The sequence below is a fragment of the Oncorhynchus mykiss genome, chromosome 3, assembly GCF_057628025.1.
Source record: "Oncorhynchus mykiss isolate SJ-2025 chromosome 3, ASM5762802v1, whole genome shotgun sequence".
NCBI lineage: Eukaryota > Metazoa > Chordata > Actinopteri > Salmoniformes > Salmonidae > Oncorhynchus > Oncorhynchus mykiss.
This window is the reverse complement of record NC_143024.1, coordinates 13,259,702-13,279,013: the sequence shown is the minus strand read 5'-3', so window position 1 is coordinate 13,279,013 and position 19,312 is coordinate 13,259,702. Positions and strand designations below refer to the sequence as shown.

The following is a 19,312-nucleotide window of genomic DNA, read 5'->3' as shown; positions in this document are numbered from 1 at the left end:
ATATTTTTGGGGGAAAGAAATTTGCAGTTGTTCCCCTGTCTGGAAAGAGATGCCTCACTCTGTCAACCTGATGTGGAATTTAGACCTAAATATTGCACATTCTCTCATGGCTCTGGTGCTGTCGTTGTTTCAGGGAGAGTAGACAGCAGGGGGCGGTGTTATACCACATTTCATCAACCCAGGAAATTACAAGACAATACTAAGACCTATTATATCTGTCTAAAATGAGAAAAATACACTCAGCTAGTCTAAAATAAAATATATACAATGTTGGTCTACAAAAACCAATACTTTTCTGTATCTACAGATTTTCACAGAAAAAAACTGTGAGAACCGAATGCCACCAAACTAGACGATTCACATTCCTCAACAATCAACTGAATTAGACATGTCAGTTTAGCCACAAATAAAACATGTCAGATTTTATTCTCCCATAGACAACAAGCCTCATGTGTGTTTCAACATGACATAACACATTACCATTGGGGTTACCAGGTTGTTACTACCAGTCGATAGAAAGTTGTGGAACGGCTATCCTTTCTGCCTACCTACTTCACATATTGTATTAGTGTGAAAACACCCTCAGAACTGGGACATCCCTGGTTGACTTATGTTAAGTATCATCATGAGATTCCAGGAGCCAAGATGTAAACATTCCGTGAGGAGCACAGTAGTGGTGATCTATATAGGTTAGTTACCATCATAGTGGTGATCTATATAGGCTAGTTACCATCATAGAGGTTGTCTATATAGGTTAGTTACCATCATAGTGGTGATCTATATAGGTTAGTTACCATCATAGATGTTGTCTATATAGGTTAGTTACCATCATAGTGGTAATATATATAGGTTAGTTACCATCATAGTGGTGGTCTATATAGGTTAGTTACCATCATAGTGGTGGTCTATATAGGTTAGTTACCATCATAGTGGTAATATATATAGGTTAGTTACCATCATAGTGGTGGTCTATATAGGTTAGTTACCATCATAGTGGTGGTCTATATAGGTTAGTTACCATCATAGTGGCTATCTATATAGATTAGTTACCATCATAGTGGTGGTCTATATAGGTTAGTTACCATCATAGTGGTGGTCTATATAGGTTAGTTACCATCATAGTGGTGATCTATATAGGTTAGTTACCATCATAGTGGTGGTCTATATAGGTTAGTTACCATCATAGTGGCTATCTATATAGGTTAGTTACCATCATAGTGGTGATCTATATAGGTTAGTTACCATCATAGTGGTGGTCTATATAGATTAGTTACCATCATAGTGGCTATCTATATAGGTTAGTTACCATCATAGTGGTGGTCTATATAGGTTAGTTACCATCATAGTGGTGATCTATATAGGTTAGTTACCATCATAGTGGTGGTCTATATAGGTTAGTTACCATCATAGTGGCTATCTATATAGATTAGTTACCATCATAGTGGTGATCTATATAGGTTAGTTACCATCATAGTGGTGATCTATATAGGTTAGTTACCATCATAGTGGTGATCTATATAGGTTAGTTACCATCATAGATGTTGTCTATATAGGTTAGTTACCATCATAGTGGTAATATATATAGGTTAGTTACCATCATAGTGGTGATCTATATAGGTTAGTTACCATCATAGATGTTGTCTATATAGGTTAGTTACCATCATAGTGGTAATATATATAGGTTAGTTACCATCATAGTGGTGGTCTATATAGGTTAGTTACCATCATAGTGGTGGTCTATATAGGTTAGTTACCATCATAGTGGTGGTCTACTGTATATAGGTTAGTTACCATCATAGTGGTGATCTACTGTATATAGGTTAGTTACCATCATTGTGGTGATCTATATAGGTTAGTTACCATCATCGTTGTGGTCTATATAGGTTAGTTACCATCATAGTGGTGATCTATATAGGTTAGTTACCATCATAGTGGTGATCTACTGTATATAGGTTAGTTACCATCATAGTGGTGATCTATATAGGTTAGTTACCATCATCGTTGTGGTCTATATAGGTTAGTTACCATCATAGTAGTGATCTATATAGGTTAGTTACCATCATAGTGGTGATCTATATAGGTTAGTTACCATCATAGTGGTGATCTATATAGGTTAGTTACCATCATAGTGGTGATCTACTGTATATAGGTTAGTTACCATCATAGTGGTGATCTATATAGGTTAGTTACCATCATCGTTGTGGTCTATATAGGTTAGTTACCATCATAGTGGTGGTCTATATAGGTTAGTTACCATCATAGTGGTGGTCTACTGTATATAGGTTAGTTACCATCATAGTGGTGATCTACTGTATATAGGTTAGTTACCATCATAGTGGTGATCTATATAGGTTAGTTACCATCATCGTGGTGGTCTATATAGGTTAGTTACCATCATCGTTGTGGTCTATATAGGTTAGTTACCTATATAGTGTAAATAAAGTGTAAATAAAACCCTTCAACAGTACTTGATCAACATTTATCAGCGTGTGAAAGAACAGAATAACAGTAAACTTTCTCTTCCTGCAGTGTCATGATTGCTCATTACATAAATTGTACACAATTTCATACAAAATACAGACAAATGCAAAACTGAACATTTTCATCGATTGAATTTGAACATATTCAAAGTTTGATTTGTCTTTTGACAAAATAAATTAAATAAACCCTGACTTTCACTGAATTATGTCAATGAAGTGACAGACCTCCAAACAACAAGGGGTATAATGTTCCACTGCACTATTCTGCATAGCAACATGAACATGATTGGCTCAGTTAAACAAGGTACATTATTTATAGTGCTACATACAACAGTCTTCTACTTTCACTAAGAGTGCAATAGGTTATTTTGCCATAAATAAGTGCATACATTTTCTTCAAGTTAGATATGTAGATCAAACACATTGATCTGCCACTTGAACTCAATGGCAAAGACCCAGATGGCACCCTATTCCCTATAGATGGCACCCTATTCACAATATAGCTCACTACTTTGACAACAGCCCTATGGGTCCTGGTCAAAAGTAGTGCACGATATAGGGCATAAAGTGCTATGTAGAAAATGTCATTGGGTCTTGGACTACTAACTCATCTATAAATTATCATTACTTTGCCTGTCTTGCAATGCAAGTGAGTGGGCTGAAGAACAGATAGACAGGATCCATAAAGCGATCAAATTGCTCATAATATTACTTCATGATTTAGTAGGATTGTCGATGCATTCTGTACAAAAATATGAAGCACAGTGTAGACAGATACTCCATCTCATAGATAGCTCAAATAGCTTATGGTTTGTTTCATTCAACTGCACTTTTAAATGCAACTGATTATTTCTAAGCAATCAATGGCTTATATATACTTAAAAGCAAGGCTCCGTATTCATAAAGTGTCTTAGAGTAGGAGTGCTGATCTAGGATCAGATCCACCCCCTTCTCCATATAATCATATTCATTATGATCTAAAAGAAAACACTGATCCTAGTTCAGCAGTCCTACTCAGAGATACTTTATGACTATGGGCTCTTCGGATTGGTAACATTTGAGTTCTGCATCATCTCATCTTACTCATTGACCAATGGAAGAACTGCTTGTTCAGTATTACATCAGGTTCATGACCTGGCATGCTGACACACTGACCAGTAAACCATGACTGCACCAACAGGATGTTTTTCTGGACAAACAAAATGGCTGACAAGAGTTTTCTTTTTAAAGTAAGTCCACATTCAAACAGGTCATTAGTCCATTACATTTCTATGCACTACCTGGTATGATGACTCCTTGCTGTCCCCAGTCCACCTGGCCGTGCTGCTGCTCCAGTTTCAACTGTTCTGCCTGCGGATATGGAACCCTGACCTGTTCACCGGATGTACTACCTGTCCCAGACCTTCTGTTTTCAACTCTCTAGAGTCAGCCGGAGCGGTAGAGATACTCTGAATGGTCGGCTATGAAAAGCCAACTGACATTTACTCCTGAGGTGCTGACCTGTTTCACCCTCTACAACCACTGTGATCATTATTATCTGACCCTGCTGGTCATCTAAGAACATTTGAACATCTTGCCCATGTTCTGTTATAATCTCCACCCGGCACAGCCAGAAGAGGACTGGCCACACCTCATAGCCTGGTTCCTCTCTAGGTTTCTTCCTAGGTTCTGGCCTTTCTAGGGAGTTTTTCCTAGCCACCGTGCTTCTACACCTGCATTGCTTGCTGTTTGGGGTTTTAGGCTGGGTTTCTGTACAGCACTTTGTGACATCAGCTGATGTAAGAAGGGCTTTATAAATAAATTTTATTGATTATCCACTTCCTCTGGTCTCCCTCCGTCTGTCTGTCACAATCTCTCTGTCTCGGACTGTCCCTCTGCCTGCTGTCTGACGTTCAGACAGTCTCTCTGGATGTGAATCTCACTTTTACATTTGATTATTTTAGCAAATGCTCTGATCCAGAGCGACTTATAGTTGTGAGTGCATACATTTTCATACTGGTCCCCAATGGGAATCGAACCCCCAACCCCGGCGTTGCAAGTGCCAAGCTCTAACAAAATGATCCACACGGGACCCCTCCAGTCCAAGTCCTCCATACTCCCAGACATGCCCTGGTTCCTGTTTTAGACAGCAGCCCAAATTGTACCCTATCCCCTATATAGTGCACTACTTTTGACAAGGGCCCATTTGGGAAACAGTCTTAGTGGTCGCAGGGGAGCCATGTGCAGCTGGGTGCCAGACAGGAGGATCCTTATCCCTCTAGCCTCTGTTGTGTGGTGCTGTCGTCAGTCAGGGCTCTGCTCCCTCCGGGGGACCGGGGGCAGCTGGCTGGCCTTGGAATGTCTGGCTCTGGAGCCTCCAGGGAGGAGGGCCTTCAGTCTCACATAAATCCACTCAGAGGGAGGTCAGGGTAGGGCCTGCTCTCAGCAGAGGGAGGAGGCGGCTGGTGAATTGGCTGCCCCGCTGCTGCATGTCCATGGTCAGCCCCTCTGGAGGACCCAGGGTTGGGTACAGGGCCAGGGGCCGGACCAGCCTTCTTCAGGCTCCCGTTCTGGAACTGGAACAGAGGAAAATGGCCGACTTAGCTATGCCTCCCTTTTCTGGTCTAAATTGCCTTGATGTGTAAATACCCACTGGCTTTCAATGATCAAATGATAATGACCTTCTGTTTCTAAAGTCTCATTCCCTTGGTAAATCTGATGCGCAGGTAAGTATGTGCCATTGGTATTCAACGTTCATATGATGAGCACATAGCTAGAGGAAGTAAAGCGCATAGGTCTAACATTTTACAGTGCCTTGCGAAAGTATTCGGCCCCCTTGAACTTTGCGACCTTTTGTCACATTTCAGGCTTCAAACATAAGGATATAAAACTGTATTTTTTTGTGAAGAATCAACAACAAGTGGGACACAATCATGAAGTGGATTGGATATTTATTGGATATTTCAAACTTTTTTAACAAATCAAAAACTGAAAAATTGGGCGTGCAAAATTATTCAGCCCCTTTACTTTCAGTGCAGCAAACTCTCTCCAGAAGTTCAGTGAGGATCTCTGAATGATCCAATGTTGACCTAAATGACTAATGATGATAAATACAATCCACCTGTGTGTAATCAAGTCTCCGTATAAATGCACCTGCACTGTGACAGTCTCAGAGGTCCGTTAAAAGCGCAGAGAGCATCATGAAGAACAAGGAACACACCAGGCAGGTCCGGGATACTGTTGTGAAGAAGTTTAAAGCCGGATTTGGATACAAAAAGATTTCCCAAGCTTTAAACATCCCAAGGAGCACTGTGCAAGCGATAATATTGAAATGGAAGGAGTATCAGACCACTGCAAATCTACCAAGACCTGGCCGTCCCTCTAAACTTTCAGCTCATACAAGGAGAAGACTGATCAGGGATGCAGCCAAAAGGCCCATGATCACTCTGGATGAACTGCAGAGAGCTACAGCTGAGGTGGGAGACTCTGTCCATAGGACAACAATCAGTCGTATATTGCACAAATCTGGCCTTTATGGAAGAGTGGCAAGAAGAAAGCCATTTCTTAAAGATATCCATAAAAAGTGTTGTTTAAAGTTTGCCACAAGCCACCTGGGAGACACACCAAACATGTGGAAGAAGGTGCTCTGGTCAGATGAAACCAAAATTGAACTTTTTGGCAACAATGCAAAACGTTATGTTTGGCGTAAAAGCAACACAGCTCATCACCCTGAACACACCATCTCCACTGTCAAACATGGTGGTGGCAGCATCATGGTTTGGGCCTGCTTTTCTTCAGCAGGGACAGGGAAGATGGTTAAAATTGATGGGAAGATGGATGGAGCCAAATACAGGACCATTCTGGAAGAAAACCTGATGGAGTCTACAAAAGACTTGAGACTGGGACGGAGATTTGTCTTCCAACAAGACAATGATCCAAAACATAAAGCAAAATCTACAATGGAATGGTTCAAAAATAAACATATCCAGGTGTTAGAATGGCCAAGTCAAAGTCCAGACCTGAATCCAATCGAGAATCTGTGGAAAGAACTGAAAACTGCTGTTCACAAATGCTCTCCATTCAACCTCACTGAGCTCGAGCTGTTTTGCAAGGAGGAATGGGAAAAAATGTCAGTCTCTCGATGTGCAAAACTGATAGAGACATACCCCAAGCGACTTACAGCTGTAATCGCAGCAAAAGGTGGCGCTACAAAGTATTAACTTAAGGGGGCTGAATAATTTTGCACGCCCAATTTTTCAGTTTTTGATTTGTTAAAGAAGTTTGAAATATCCAATAAATGTCGTTCCACTTCATGATTGTGTCCCACTTGTTGTTGATTCTTCACAAAAAAATACAGTTTTATATCTTTATGTTGAAACCTGAAACCTGAAATGTGGCAAAAGGTCGCAAAGTTCAAGGGGGCCGAATACTTTCGCAAGGCACTGTACATAATTAGTTCAGGGCCCTAGTCCCGGTGCTGCTACATCTGCATTGCTTGCTGTCTGTGGTTTAAGGCTGGGTTTCTGAATAAGCACTTTGTGACATCTGCTGATGTAAAAAAAGGACTTTATAAATACATTTGATCTTGTTCCATGGGGCACAATTTTGTATTTATTAGCATTTTTATTAGACAAGTTCAGGTAGGACCCCCTTTACCTGTTTGACACCTAATGAACACTACCCAGGTTAGTGTCACCTTTCTTACCTGTGTGGTGAATGGCCACTCTGCTCTATTGACCTGGCTGAGCCCCATAGCCAGGGGATAGGCATGCTGAGCGCAGCCCTGGCTGGTGGCCTGAGACTGAGCCAGGCCGTCAGGGAGGTGCCTCTGCTGCTGGAACACACCAAGGGCCTCCACCACACTCCACTGGAGCGCTCCCCTACCATCCTCTGTCCCTTGGGGACCACTGGACTCCAGGCTGCCCAGCAACTCCTCAAAATTCTGGGGCATGAGGTCTCCGTCCACCCCCTGGCTCTGGAGGCCCGTGGTGGGTACATAGGAGGAGAGCACTGAAGAGTAGCTAACAGACAAAGTGTTCAGCTGGTTCCTGTAGGGGAGGCCCAGGGAAGCTTCCCCCAGGCAGAGGTGCCCATGCTGGGGGTGGCCGTGGTGAGTCTGGAGCCCCCCTGGCTGCTCCACATTGAACAATGGAGGAATCTGCTGCTGCTGCTTGGTGATGTCGTTCTGTCTTTGTGTTATTGAACCCGTCCCAGTCACCTGCATGTGCTTCAGTCTGTTACACAGCTGCTGCTGCTGCTGTTGGTTTGGCAATACCTGTCCATTTAGATGGCTCTGTTGCTGCTGCTGTGTTGCCTGTGGGTGGGGCTGTGTGTGTAAACACTGCTGCGGTATTGGCTGCTGTGGGTAGTGGGGAGGAGGCCGATAGTGGTGAACTGATAGGGGATGGACTACAGGCAGCTGTGGTGGCTGTATCTGTGACTGACACTGAGGCACTGTTGAAGAATGTGGTCGTGAGGTTGATGGTTGGTGTAACAGAACTGTAGTAGAATGTAGATGTGGGGTTTGTGATTGTTCCATAGATGGTTGGTGTAACAGCGTGGTAGGGCAGCTATAGTCCTGTTCCCCTAACTTAGCCCCCCTGCAAGAGAATACAGTCTGACCCCAGTCCGACCTCTTCCTCAGAGACTCCTGTACGTAAGAGAGAATCTCGTCTGTCAGGTCAGGAAGGAGGTCGTCTCGGCCAGTGTCCAGATCCACATCAAGGAACATCTCATCCTGCTGGAACAGCTCCAAATCCTCCCTACTGATGCCCAGGTTCATCATGAAGCTCCACAAATCCCTGTCTCTGTCAATCAAATCAATATCTTTATAGTCACAATTGGGAAATGTGTAGTGCAGTCAAGGTTACATAAACAGTAGCAACCACACAGATACACATAAGATACATATTAAGTGATCAGTTACCTGTCCTCCGATGAGAGGCCGTCGATCCCCCCGCCACCCCCGACCGCCAACGGCTCCTGCTTGAAGAGGACACTCTCCGACAGAGAGCGGATGCTGCCCTCATGCCAGCTGCTGGAGAAGATGCCCCCACAATCCCCCTGTGGAACCCCTGCCACCTCCTCCTGGAGTTGGAGAGGGAGTTGGAGCTCGTTCTGAGTGTGAGGGGAGCAGCAGTAGATGGACTTGTCCTGTTTCAGCAGAGAGCCCAGCAGTGAGTCAGGGTCCAGGGTTCCATCCTGGTTGTTGTTGGTGATATTTCCTGCAGGGCTGGTGGTGTCGCCTGCTAAGGAGTCCCCTGTTAGCAGAGTCTTGGGGAAGCTGGTGTTGTAGAGAAGAGCCTCCCCAGTGGTGTAACTGAAAGGCAGCTGGAGGCTCCGCTTCCTTAGGTTGTCCTCTCCCTCTTCATCACTAAAAACAAGTACATTTTAGTCATTTAGCAGACGCTCTTATCCAGAGTGACTTACAGGAGAAATTAGGGTTAAGTGCTTTGCACTTAAGGATTCCAACCAGCAACCTTTTGGTTACTGGCCCAACGCTCTTAACCACTAGGCTACTTGCCGCCCCAATGGAATGACATTAAACAATGAGGTTGTGTGTGTGCGTGCTGAGACGTACGTGAGGACTCTTTGGGATGCGATGATACACTGAGGCCGTCCGTTCTTGTAGACCAGTCTGGCGTTAGCCTGCACCCACACCCAGCCTGTCAGCTTTGTCAGCAGCCTGAATACTGTCATCCCACTCTCTCCGGTCTTTATCACTGGGCATGGAAACACACACATTGACCAGGTTACACAGCAGAAATGTGTATAGGACACATTCATGCAGTTTAACTAATAAACTAAAAACATCACCAAAAGTCACTAGGGATGTGGCATACGGTGAAAAAAAAAAAGCTGACATTTAAACAGAATTTTCTCCTTGCTGTTTCTGTAACAAAGATACAGAAAATTCATAACGTTTCATGTGAATTGACAATGCAGCTGCCAGCAACGGTTTGGGTCTCACGGTGCATCCCTTTCAGATGCTGAAGCATTGCACCGGTACTACAATTCCTGTACCTCAATTCCAAAGTTGCCATTTACTTCTCATTTAACGGGACTTCGCTGCTGTCGCTTGCCTTTCTCAGCCATTTTTCAAAAGTTAACGACAATGACGTAGTGGTGGAGAGTCGACTACAAAAGAATAGATTCCTCGACTCCTTGCACAACGACTCCCGCTGCCGACTCCTGTTTCTGAGTGTTAAGATTAGATTGCACTAAGAATCGACCCCTAAGATTCAGTATTTTTGGAACGGAGGAGAATTATTAGTTGCCAAACTTCTGAGAACACAAACACTGGCATCTTTCATAGAGAGCTAGCGAGGGCAGGGAGAGAGGAGGCGCACATTATAGGCAGGTCGGCCACCAGGCAAACAGTCAGAAACACGCACTAGGCCTATCTATCTGTAATCAAAAGCTGTATCTCGTAACGTAAACTCGTACATCGCCTTGGTCCGTACAATTGCCCTTATTTTAGCGCCCCAAAAACGTAATACTTCCAGATCAACTGTAATGTCAATACCATTGTAAAGCACAATTTCTCCCTTTCCAACAGAATCAATTACATGACCTAAACATTGCCCGTTTCTGCATAATTCAAGCAGGCAATGAGCCCCGTTGGGTCTTTTAAAAAATAGAGGGTGGGGAAGCGAAACTAATGCGTGATAGTGAGAAGGAGCGATGTCGTGTGGGAAAATTGCTTTTTTTCACTTTATCAACTTATCACCTTATCGCCTCTAAAATGTTTTAAAAAAAACTTAAAAAAAACCTAAACCTAAGGTTTGTGTCGAATTTGAATCAAGTTTTTAGGGCAGTGCTAAAGTGATGTTCAGAAGTAAACCGTTTTTTGAGAGATGTGATCGCTTGCAGTGAAGACTCAAAAAATGACTAGGTACCCCCCCTTACCTCCGTCACTGTCCATTTCTTGTTTTTAAAGGATGATAGAAGTGCTACACCTGGTGGAGAGAGACTATAAGACCGAAATAGTAGCTTTAAGAGTGCTATACGTTATGACATGACACGTCTAGATGTAACCGAGGGTCTGTTTTTTCAACAATAGTAGAGCCATTACCATGTCGATCAACGCTTGAATAGAAACCTAGTTCACATCCCTGATTTTGACGTCAACACAGTCGCTACAGTCCCATTAGTTTTCTTTGTAGCCTCGTTTGAATGTTGCGGTTGCGCACATTTGTACGGAATGGGGTGAGTTTACGTTAATGGAATGCTGTATCTTGCCATTTCTTGGCTTGCAATGTTTCGTAACTTCAGCAAAGCAGGGCCTATCACTAGGGCTGGGCGCTATACCGTATTTGACGATACACGGGCATTGATGCAGGGACCGGTTTGGGTTTTTACTTTACCTTCTATAACGGTATTTGAATGTTTGGTTTGTTAAATGGGTACACCTTGTGTAACGTCCATTTTTATAGTTTACTTCGCTACTTGAGTCATCTCTATCCACTCTTTCCATGCTGCTTTCCAGACAGACCTAGGCCTGCACCATGCATTGCATGGGAAATGCAGCACATGCAACAATGTTGATGAAAATGATGCTGTTTTCACCATGCTTCTTAATATAATTTTACTAGCGTTCTACAATTACACTATTGATTTGTGTTTCTTACATCTGAAAACAGCTAGTTGTCTTTTCTTAGCAAGTTGGGCCTAAATCCTGTTAGCCGCTAATGCTAATCGCTAGCTAGCTAATAAATGTACTGAGTCAGAGCAAACGTAATTCGCTATACTGCCTGATAATACCAGTGATGGTGTAGACCTAAATCAACATGCTGTCTAAATCAGAGGAATACGCGAAGCAAGAATATGTACGCTACATGAAGTAGCTAAGAGAGAACATTCAATGTAGCCAAAGATTATAGGGTCCCCTAGGAAACACTTATCAACAGTTCCTACCCTGTCACAATAACTCTTCCCTGGCATTTTCATTCGTAGTCATGTCAAACACTGAATTCAAATGGGCCACTATTATATTCCAACTATAGAATAAAAATAATCCTTCTATTTCCATGATTCCAACAGTTCAATAATTTTTTGGGTTGAAGTTGAATTGAACCGTATACAACAATCAGAATGGAGACCCATTGAAATTAGAATGTATGTGTTGCCACCCTAGGGTCACACTTTTCAAAGAAAATTGTGAACATTTATTATTCAAAAACATAAATTATCGTCAATATAATAGTTTTTTGCCTGATATGATATTTTGGCCATATCACCCAGCCGTACCTATCACCAATGAATAGGCTAGGATATATTACACACAACAGACCGAAGACTGAACACACACTCACATCATTAATAAAGAGCAGACGAGCCAGCTAGAAGGGGAGGGGGCAGGCAAAAATGATGTCTTGTCTTGCATGTTTCGCAAATTCACCAAAGTAGCCTAAGGTTTTATTTAAAATTACACAACTTTCCACAGGCATTTATAGCATACCGTTTAGTTAGGCTATAAAACTGAAAATAACATTTTAACTGCATTGATTTTAGCAAAAAAAACAAGGATTTTTCATAACATTAAGGGTCCCAACTTTGTATAAAATTTTGAATGTTTAAACGTTCACACCTCTGCGTGTCACTAAAAGTCTAAATCTAATTTCAATCAAAATTGGCTTCAGGGATTAATAAAGTGTGGTCTTGTCTTGTTTTATCATATCTTAAAACACAATTTTTTAGAAGTTGCAGGAATGAATCTGTTCAGAAAGTCCCCTCAGGGACACTGGCTGTAGAATTAACTACTCAACATGTAGAATGTGCAACTCAACATGTAGAATGTGCTACTCAACATGTAGAATGAACAACAACATGTAGAATGTGCAACTCAACATGTAGAATGTGCAACTCAACATGTAGAATGTGCTACTCAACATGTAGAATGAACAACTCAACATGTAGAATGTGCAACTCAACATGCAGTATGAACTACTCAACATGCAGTACACTGTGCGTTTGAAATGTGACCGCACGTTTTTGATCTCGGTCTGTCAGTCTCCATGAACTACACTACATGATAGGACTGTGTGCAGCAGGAGAGCAGTCTTACTCCTCATGTGGTTCTCAGCACAGTGCAGCATGTCAGCAGCATGGATGAACTGGTATCCTGAGCCATGGTTGCACAGCTCAGCCTCAGTGTAACCCAGCACCAACGTCCCTCTGTACAGGAGGACAGGAAAAACACAGGAAGCACAATGAAAACGTCTCCTCCCTACTTCTGAATAGATCACACTTGTGATCTAAAAGCATAATTAATCATTAAGGCACAAGAGGGTGTGGTATGTGGCCAATATACCACGTCTAAGGGCTGTTCTTAAGCACGACGCAAAGCGGAGTGCCTGGATACAACCCGTAGCCATGGTATATTGGCCATATACCACAAAACCCCAATGTGCCTTATTGCTATTATAAAGTGGTTACCAATGTAATTAGAGCATTAAAAATATATGTTTCGTCACACCCGTGGTATACTGATATACCACGGCTTTCAGCCAATCAGCATTCAGGGCTCGAACCACCCAGTTTATAATCTCAAATATGATGAGATTGCGCTGATGGTTCCTCTTAAAATGTATAAATGATTTGAATTATTAGGTTTATTTGACAGGGACCACATACAATTAAAACATACATCTCACAAGACACGTGATGCATTGTACTAGATTTAGCTCAATAGCTCGTACACAACTCCAGTACCCGGGCAGCTGAACAATAAAATGATTTACCATTCAGACGGCAAGCTTTGAATTCAATGTAAAATATTGTAGTGAAGTGGTCATGTTCCCTGTGTATTGAAGGTGCTTAGCAGCAGTAAGCCCCACCTAGACAGGCCCACTAGACCGGCCCACTAGACAGGCCCACTAGACAGGCCCACCTAGACAGGCCCACTAGACAGGCCCACTACTGTTATTGTCACTCACTTGGTGTCGCAGGCAATGGGGGTGAAGTCCAGCTTGTGCTTGGTCTTGAAGATGAAGTTCTTGGTGCGGATCTCCAGGATGGTGGGGGGCTGCAAGGGAGAGGCCAGGGCGAACAGAGCCAGCTGAGGCGGGATGGCCTTGCCCTCCTTTGTCCTCTCGCTCTGGCCATGGAGGAACTTTAGACGCCCCTGGATGTTCAGGGCCTGGAGAACGCAGAATAGCCATTAAACATAGGGCTGTGTCCCAAATGGCCCCCTATTCCATCCTGATGACGGTCGATTCAGACAGGAACATTGGTTAAATAAGATCCCATTAAACTGTTGGAAGGAGCGTCAAGATTATCAATGAGCTGGAGCTCTTTTTATTGAGTACACTTTTCTCCATGCAACTGGTAGCACCTTAAAGGGACATTTCACAAATGTTCAACTTCCTATTCATCATCAACATATGTGAAAATGGCATCTTTCTATGTACTGTAGTAAAAAATATGGAGGAAGATAAGCGTTTCCAATGACAGCATCGGTGAAACATCATGTGATTTTAACCAATTATGAGGAGGCATTACCTACTAATTGCCTCCTAATTGTCTATGAATTGGTTGTCATTGGAAACATGCCGTTTTCACATATATTGATGTTGAGGTGGTGCTGGATTTAAGCTACAATACTGAGTTTATGTAATAAGAAAACAATTTCCAATTCCAGCTAAATCTAATTATTCAGTGATTATAACTTGACATTCACAAAACTGTAGAGAAATGCAAAAACAATCCAAAAAAGTAGAGAATATTTTTGTGTTCTCAAAGCTTGGCTGCAAACGCTATCTGTAGGAAAACTTCCTGGTCTGGATAAGCAGTCTTTGGCCCCACCCTTTCCTGAACTCAAAGGGGAAATGGAGAAGCCTCACACTGATTCCCCCACTTCAGGACAACACATATTTAACCCCTTCCTGACACACCACTCATCCTCAAAGAAAGTGACTTCAGTGGCTGTCATAATGCAATTACAATCTCAAGAGTATCAGCGGGAGATGAGAGTTGATTTCCATTGCGCTCTAGTACACACTGTTCACAAGTAATCTTTTAAAATAATTATTTTAAATGATTAGGGTTGAAAAATCCTTCCCTAAAATTCCCTACATTTCCAGAAATGGCAGAGATTTCCTCCACGAACTTACTAGGAAGCCAGTGGAGTTGTCCAGGAGACATCTTAACCTGCAGACAAAGTTGCGTTCCAGGAAGGTGGAATTCTCTGGTGGGAGTGTCTCTGGCTTGTAGACTGTGACAGCCTGTGGCGAGGCTGAATCTTCAAAGGCCAGAGGGGTGGGGGGGGGGTCATAAAATTACAAATACAGCATACTATATCTATAATAGTGAATTACAGGATGTCTAGAGAAAATAGTATATTCATATAGTAGACTAACTATTCGCAGCAGCCCTCACCCCGAGCTGCAAACCTCACCCGGAGGGGACTGTTAACAGTCTCGTCCCCACACTACAAACCAGAATGTTATGCCACATGTCATTAGCCATTTCCTACTGAGGAAAGACAGAATGCTAGGTAATACTCTCAAACGTAGAGTTTTTTATCCAGGGCTGGGCCTAGGTCAGGCTCACCCCAGCCAGGTGCCACTTCTGGTCCAAGGTGCTAAAACACCTCTCAGGATGCAAGGTGAAACACTGCTCCACACTACGATATGGAGAGAGAATACAGTGACAGACTGGATAATATCAAAGATAGTAAACCACCAGTCCTCTATGATCAGTGTAACACGAGTAGGGCAAAGGACCCGTACAAAAAATATGGTTTCCCCATGGAAACAACGTTGTTACTCGTATGACCAGAGAATGTGAAATACTCCTCGATTTTAGAAAGACACAAGCCGAGTGGATAGGTAGAGGGTGTTTTATGGCTTTATAAAAGTGTTGAAAAGAAGTGTTGACGATGCTGAATAAAATCTTAAACATGAACTCTCATAAAAACAGCATCTCTTCACTGTATTTGTTGACAGTCTCTCTAGTCATGAGTTTGTTTCTCGCAGTAGTTTTGAAATCTCACAGTAGTCGACGAACAACTTCACTGTGGGCTCGTGGAAGCTGTGACACAGTGATCTGAGATATCTGATTGGCCAGCGGTAGGCCTATAGATGCACTTGATTTGCTATCCGGACCTGCCAGGTAGGTGGAGTTTGTACCTTCAGACACATGAAATGGGACAAAATGGGAACACTTCAACGACCCGGCGTGCAGGACAGCTGAATCAAGTGCACCTAAAACAAACATTGTAAAAGTAATACAAAAATAGGAATGCAAGGCTTTATTGTTGGGCTTTATACAGAAATGTTTGGCGATCTACTTGGACAGGTTTCTAGATCGACCAGCCGACTGCAATAGACCGGTTGGATGGACTAGAACATCTAGGCCTTCATTCCTGGCTGACACAGCAGAGATACTGTACATTCAAGGAGGTTATTTCCTTTTGTGGCTCTCTTCACTTCCTAGTAGATACCATGTTTCCCTGTGCTTCACCAGCATACATGGAGCTGCTGGACTTCATGTCATATTAGAACATTAGGTAGCAGACACCCTAGGACTAATATATATATTGAAGGAACCTGCCAACGCAGGGGGAGCTCAATTAATATAAGATCTGGGGCAAGATAGATTAGACAGTGTGGATTGGAGAGTGATAGCCTATAAAAAACAGACGTGCTGGTACAAATTGCATGTCGGCTGTCTGTGTGGTGAAAAACTCATTCCAGCGCAGGGGAAAAATGCAGCTTTACCTGAGACCAGCTGTCCAGTGTGAGGGTGGGATTGGAGGTTACCTGAGACCAGCTGTCCAGTGTGAGGGTGGGGTTGGAGGTTACCTGAGACCAGCTGTCCAGTGTGAGGGTGGGGTTGAAGGTTACCTGAGACCAGCTGTCCAGTGTGAAGGTGGGGTTGAAGGTTACCTGAGACCAGCTGTCCAGTGTCAGGGATGAGGGTGGGGTTGGAGGTTACCTGAGACCAGCTGTCCAGTGTCAGGGGTGAGAGTGCGGTTGGAGGTTACCTGAGACCAGCTGTCCAGTGTGAAGGTGGGGTTGGAGGTTACCTGAGACCAGCTGTCCAGTGTCAGGGATGAGGGTGGGGTTGGAGGTTACCTGAGACCAGCTGTCCAGTGTCAGGGGTGAGAGTGGGGTTGGAGGTTACCTGAGACCAGCTGTCCAGTGTGAGGGTGGGGTTGGAGGATAGCTGAGACCAGCAGTCCAGTGTCAGGGATGAGGGTGGGGTTGGAGGTTACCTGAGACCAGCTGTCCAGTGTCAGGGGTGAGAGTGGGGTTGGAGGTTACCTGAGACCAGCTGTCCAGTGTGAGGGTGGGGTTGGAGGATAGCTGAGACCAGCTGTCCAGTGTCAGGGATGAGAGGGGGGTTGGAGGTTACCTGAGACCACTGTCCAGTGTCAGGGATGAGACGGGGGTTGGAGGTTACCTGAGACCACTGTCCAGTGTCAGGGATGAGGGTGGGGTTGGATGTTACCTGAGACCAGCTGTCCGGTGTCAGGGGTGAGAGTGGGGTTGGAGGTTACCTGAGACCACTGTCCAGTGTCAGGGATGAGGGTGGGGTTGGAGGTTACCTGAGACCAGCTGTCCAGTGTCAGGCGTGAGAGTGGGGTTGGAGGTTACCTGAGACCAGCTGTCCAGTGTCAGGGATGAGGGTGGGGTTACCTGAGACCAGCTGTCCAGTGTCAGGGATGAGGGTGGGGTTGGAGGTTACCTGAGACCAGCTGTCCAGTGTCAGGCGTGAGAGTGGGGTTGGAGGTTACCTGAGACCAGCTGTCCAGTGTCAGGGATGAAGGTGGGGTTACCTGAGACCAGCTGTCCAGTGTCAGGGATGAGGGTGGGGTTGGAGGTTACCTGAGACCAGCTGTCCAGTGTCAGGGATGAGAGGGGGGTTACCTGAGACCAGCTGTCCAGTGTCAGGGATGAGGGTGGGGTTGGAGGTTACCTGAGACCAGCTGTCCAGTGTCAGGGGTGAGAGTGGGGTTGGAGGTTACCTGAGACCAGATGTCCAGTGTCAGGGGTGAGAGTGGGGTTGGAGGTTACCTGAGACCAGCTGTCCAGGGTCAGGCGTGAGAGTGGGGTTGGAGGTTACCTGAGACCAGCTGTCCAGTGTCAGGGGTGAGAGTGGGGTTGGAGGTTACCTGAGACCAGCTGTCCGGTGTCAGGGGTGAGAGTGGGGTTGGAGGTTACCTGAGACCAGCTGTCCAGTGTCAGGGGTGAGAGTGGGGTTGGAGGTTACCTGAGACCAGCTGTCCGGTGTCAGGGGTGAGAGTGGGGTTGGAGGTTACCTGAGACCAGCTGTCCGGTGTCAGGGGTGTTCAGGGCCCAGTGGAGCTGTCTCTGTAACTCTGCTCGGTCCTCCATATGAATGACGTCATAAACACTCTGATGGACGACGTCTGACTGAGAAGCAAAAACATCCACCATCATCAAAATACAAGTCTAGTAAACTACAAGAAAACAATGCAAACATGGACATTAATGTTGCTAGACAATACAATAAATGTAAATCCCATTGTAAACCTGACACACAAAATGTTTGAAATGATTGAAATATCTTGAAGTAATGTCTGAGGTACAGGGAAAGAAACACTCACTTTAATGGGGTTGATTGACCTCTGACCTCTGTTCTGACTTTCTGGTGAGGCCTGATCACCCTCATTAGAAAGACTAGAGACATTGGTTGAGATTTAAAATGGGCTACGTAAACACTAGAGAATTAGGAAGAGGTTTATAATTTATCAACATTCCTGTGTGCGATTCGGAACACGAGAAGGAGAGAGAGAGAGCGCTGCCCCTGAATGAGGGACACCTTTCTCTAGTCTATTTGACCATTACCTTATGGGATACAATTATTTCCTTGTGGAGTTATCAAGGGTTGTAATTATAATTTAATTTGTATTTAACATGCAGTGTTGTCATTTTTTTTTGCTGCATGAATCATGATGTGAGTCATGTGTCCAAAGGGGGAATTACCAGTCCCCTGGGGCCCTTTGGTAAATATGCAAATTGATTTTATTCACATGACTGCACATGTGATTCACATGACTGCACATAGATTTTTATTCCTCATCTGCACATATCACTCCAGTGTAAATATGCCAAATTGTAATTACTTCGCCACTATTGGCCTATTTATTGTCTTACCTGCCTACTTCATCTGCACACACTGTATACAGATTTTGCTATTGTGTTATTGACTGTACGTTTGTTTATCCCATGTGTAACTGTTTTTGTCGCACTGCTTTGCTTTATCTTGGCCAGGTCGCAGTTGTAAATGAGAACTTGTTCTCAACTGGCCTACCTGGTTAAATAAAGGTGAAAAAAATAAAAATTAATAAGAATATTGGTAGTAGTATTAATTTGTCATACAGTGAATAATTTGTCTGGATTTCCGGAATCATATATGCCCTAAACTAAACTGTTGTTCTGGTCGGTCCTCTCTCGAGGTTATGGTGAAGGTGACCACAGATGGTATCTAGATGCATAGAAGGTATAATTAGGCCGAGAACAAAGTGAATCTCACCCCCACTAACTGGCTGAAGTAATGGCAACAATGGCGTTCACTATGGTCCTTCACCACCTGAAACCTGAGTCCGAGCCAGCAACCTGTACACAGCATCCAGTAAAAACTATAAACTGCCTTTTCTCTCATGCAATTTTCTCAGGAGTGCAACATGTGTCCACGTGGAGTGATCATGGAGAGATCCCGTCCAAACTTCTCTCATGCTGCAGGAGTACTGGTAGGAAAATGGACAAGACATAATGGACTGGAAAGAACAGTGGCGGCTCAGGTGAGAGAAATGGGGACATTATCAAGGGCCATCCATTTTGAACATGTGCCATTGGGAGGACAAACGGAAACGCCACAAGAAT

General features: G+C 43.9%; 1 protein-coding gene across 2 annotated transcripts in view; it reads right to left on the bottom strand.

Annotated features, from left to right (window-relative positions):
• Positions 1 to 2,465: 2,465 nt before the first annotated feature.
• Positions 2,466 to 19,312, bottom strand: part of ahr1a (aryl hydrocarbon receptor 1a) — a 30,538-nt gene continuing 13,691 nt past the window's right edge. Inside the window, exons 5-12 of one of the 2 annotated variants that reach the window (XM_090221147.1) lie at positions 17,725 to 17,839; positions 14,573 to 14,700; positions 13,397 to 13,599; positions 12,526 to 12,635; positions 9,040 to 9,181; positions 8,386 to 8,832; positions 7,165 to 8,266; positions 2,466 to 5,035 (exon numbers count right to left, since the gene is read on the bottom strand). In XM_090221147.1, the coding sequence (XP_090077273.1) occupies positions 4,859 to 5,035; positions 7,165 to 8,266; positions 8,386 to 8,832; positions 9,040 to 9,181; positions 12,526 to 12,635; positions 13,397 to 13,599; positions 14,573 to 14,700; positions 17,725 to 17,839 (2,424 nt within the window). In that variant the 3' untranslated portion in view covers positions 2,466 to 4,858. The remainder of the gene's footprint in view (positions 5,036 to 7,164; positions 8,267 to 8,385; positions 8,833 to 9,039; positions 9,182 to 12,525; positions 12,636 to 13,396; positions 13,600 to 14,572; positions 14,701 to 17,724; positions 17,840 to 19,312) is intronic. The other variant, XM_090221149.1, reaches the window with a different exon arrangement.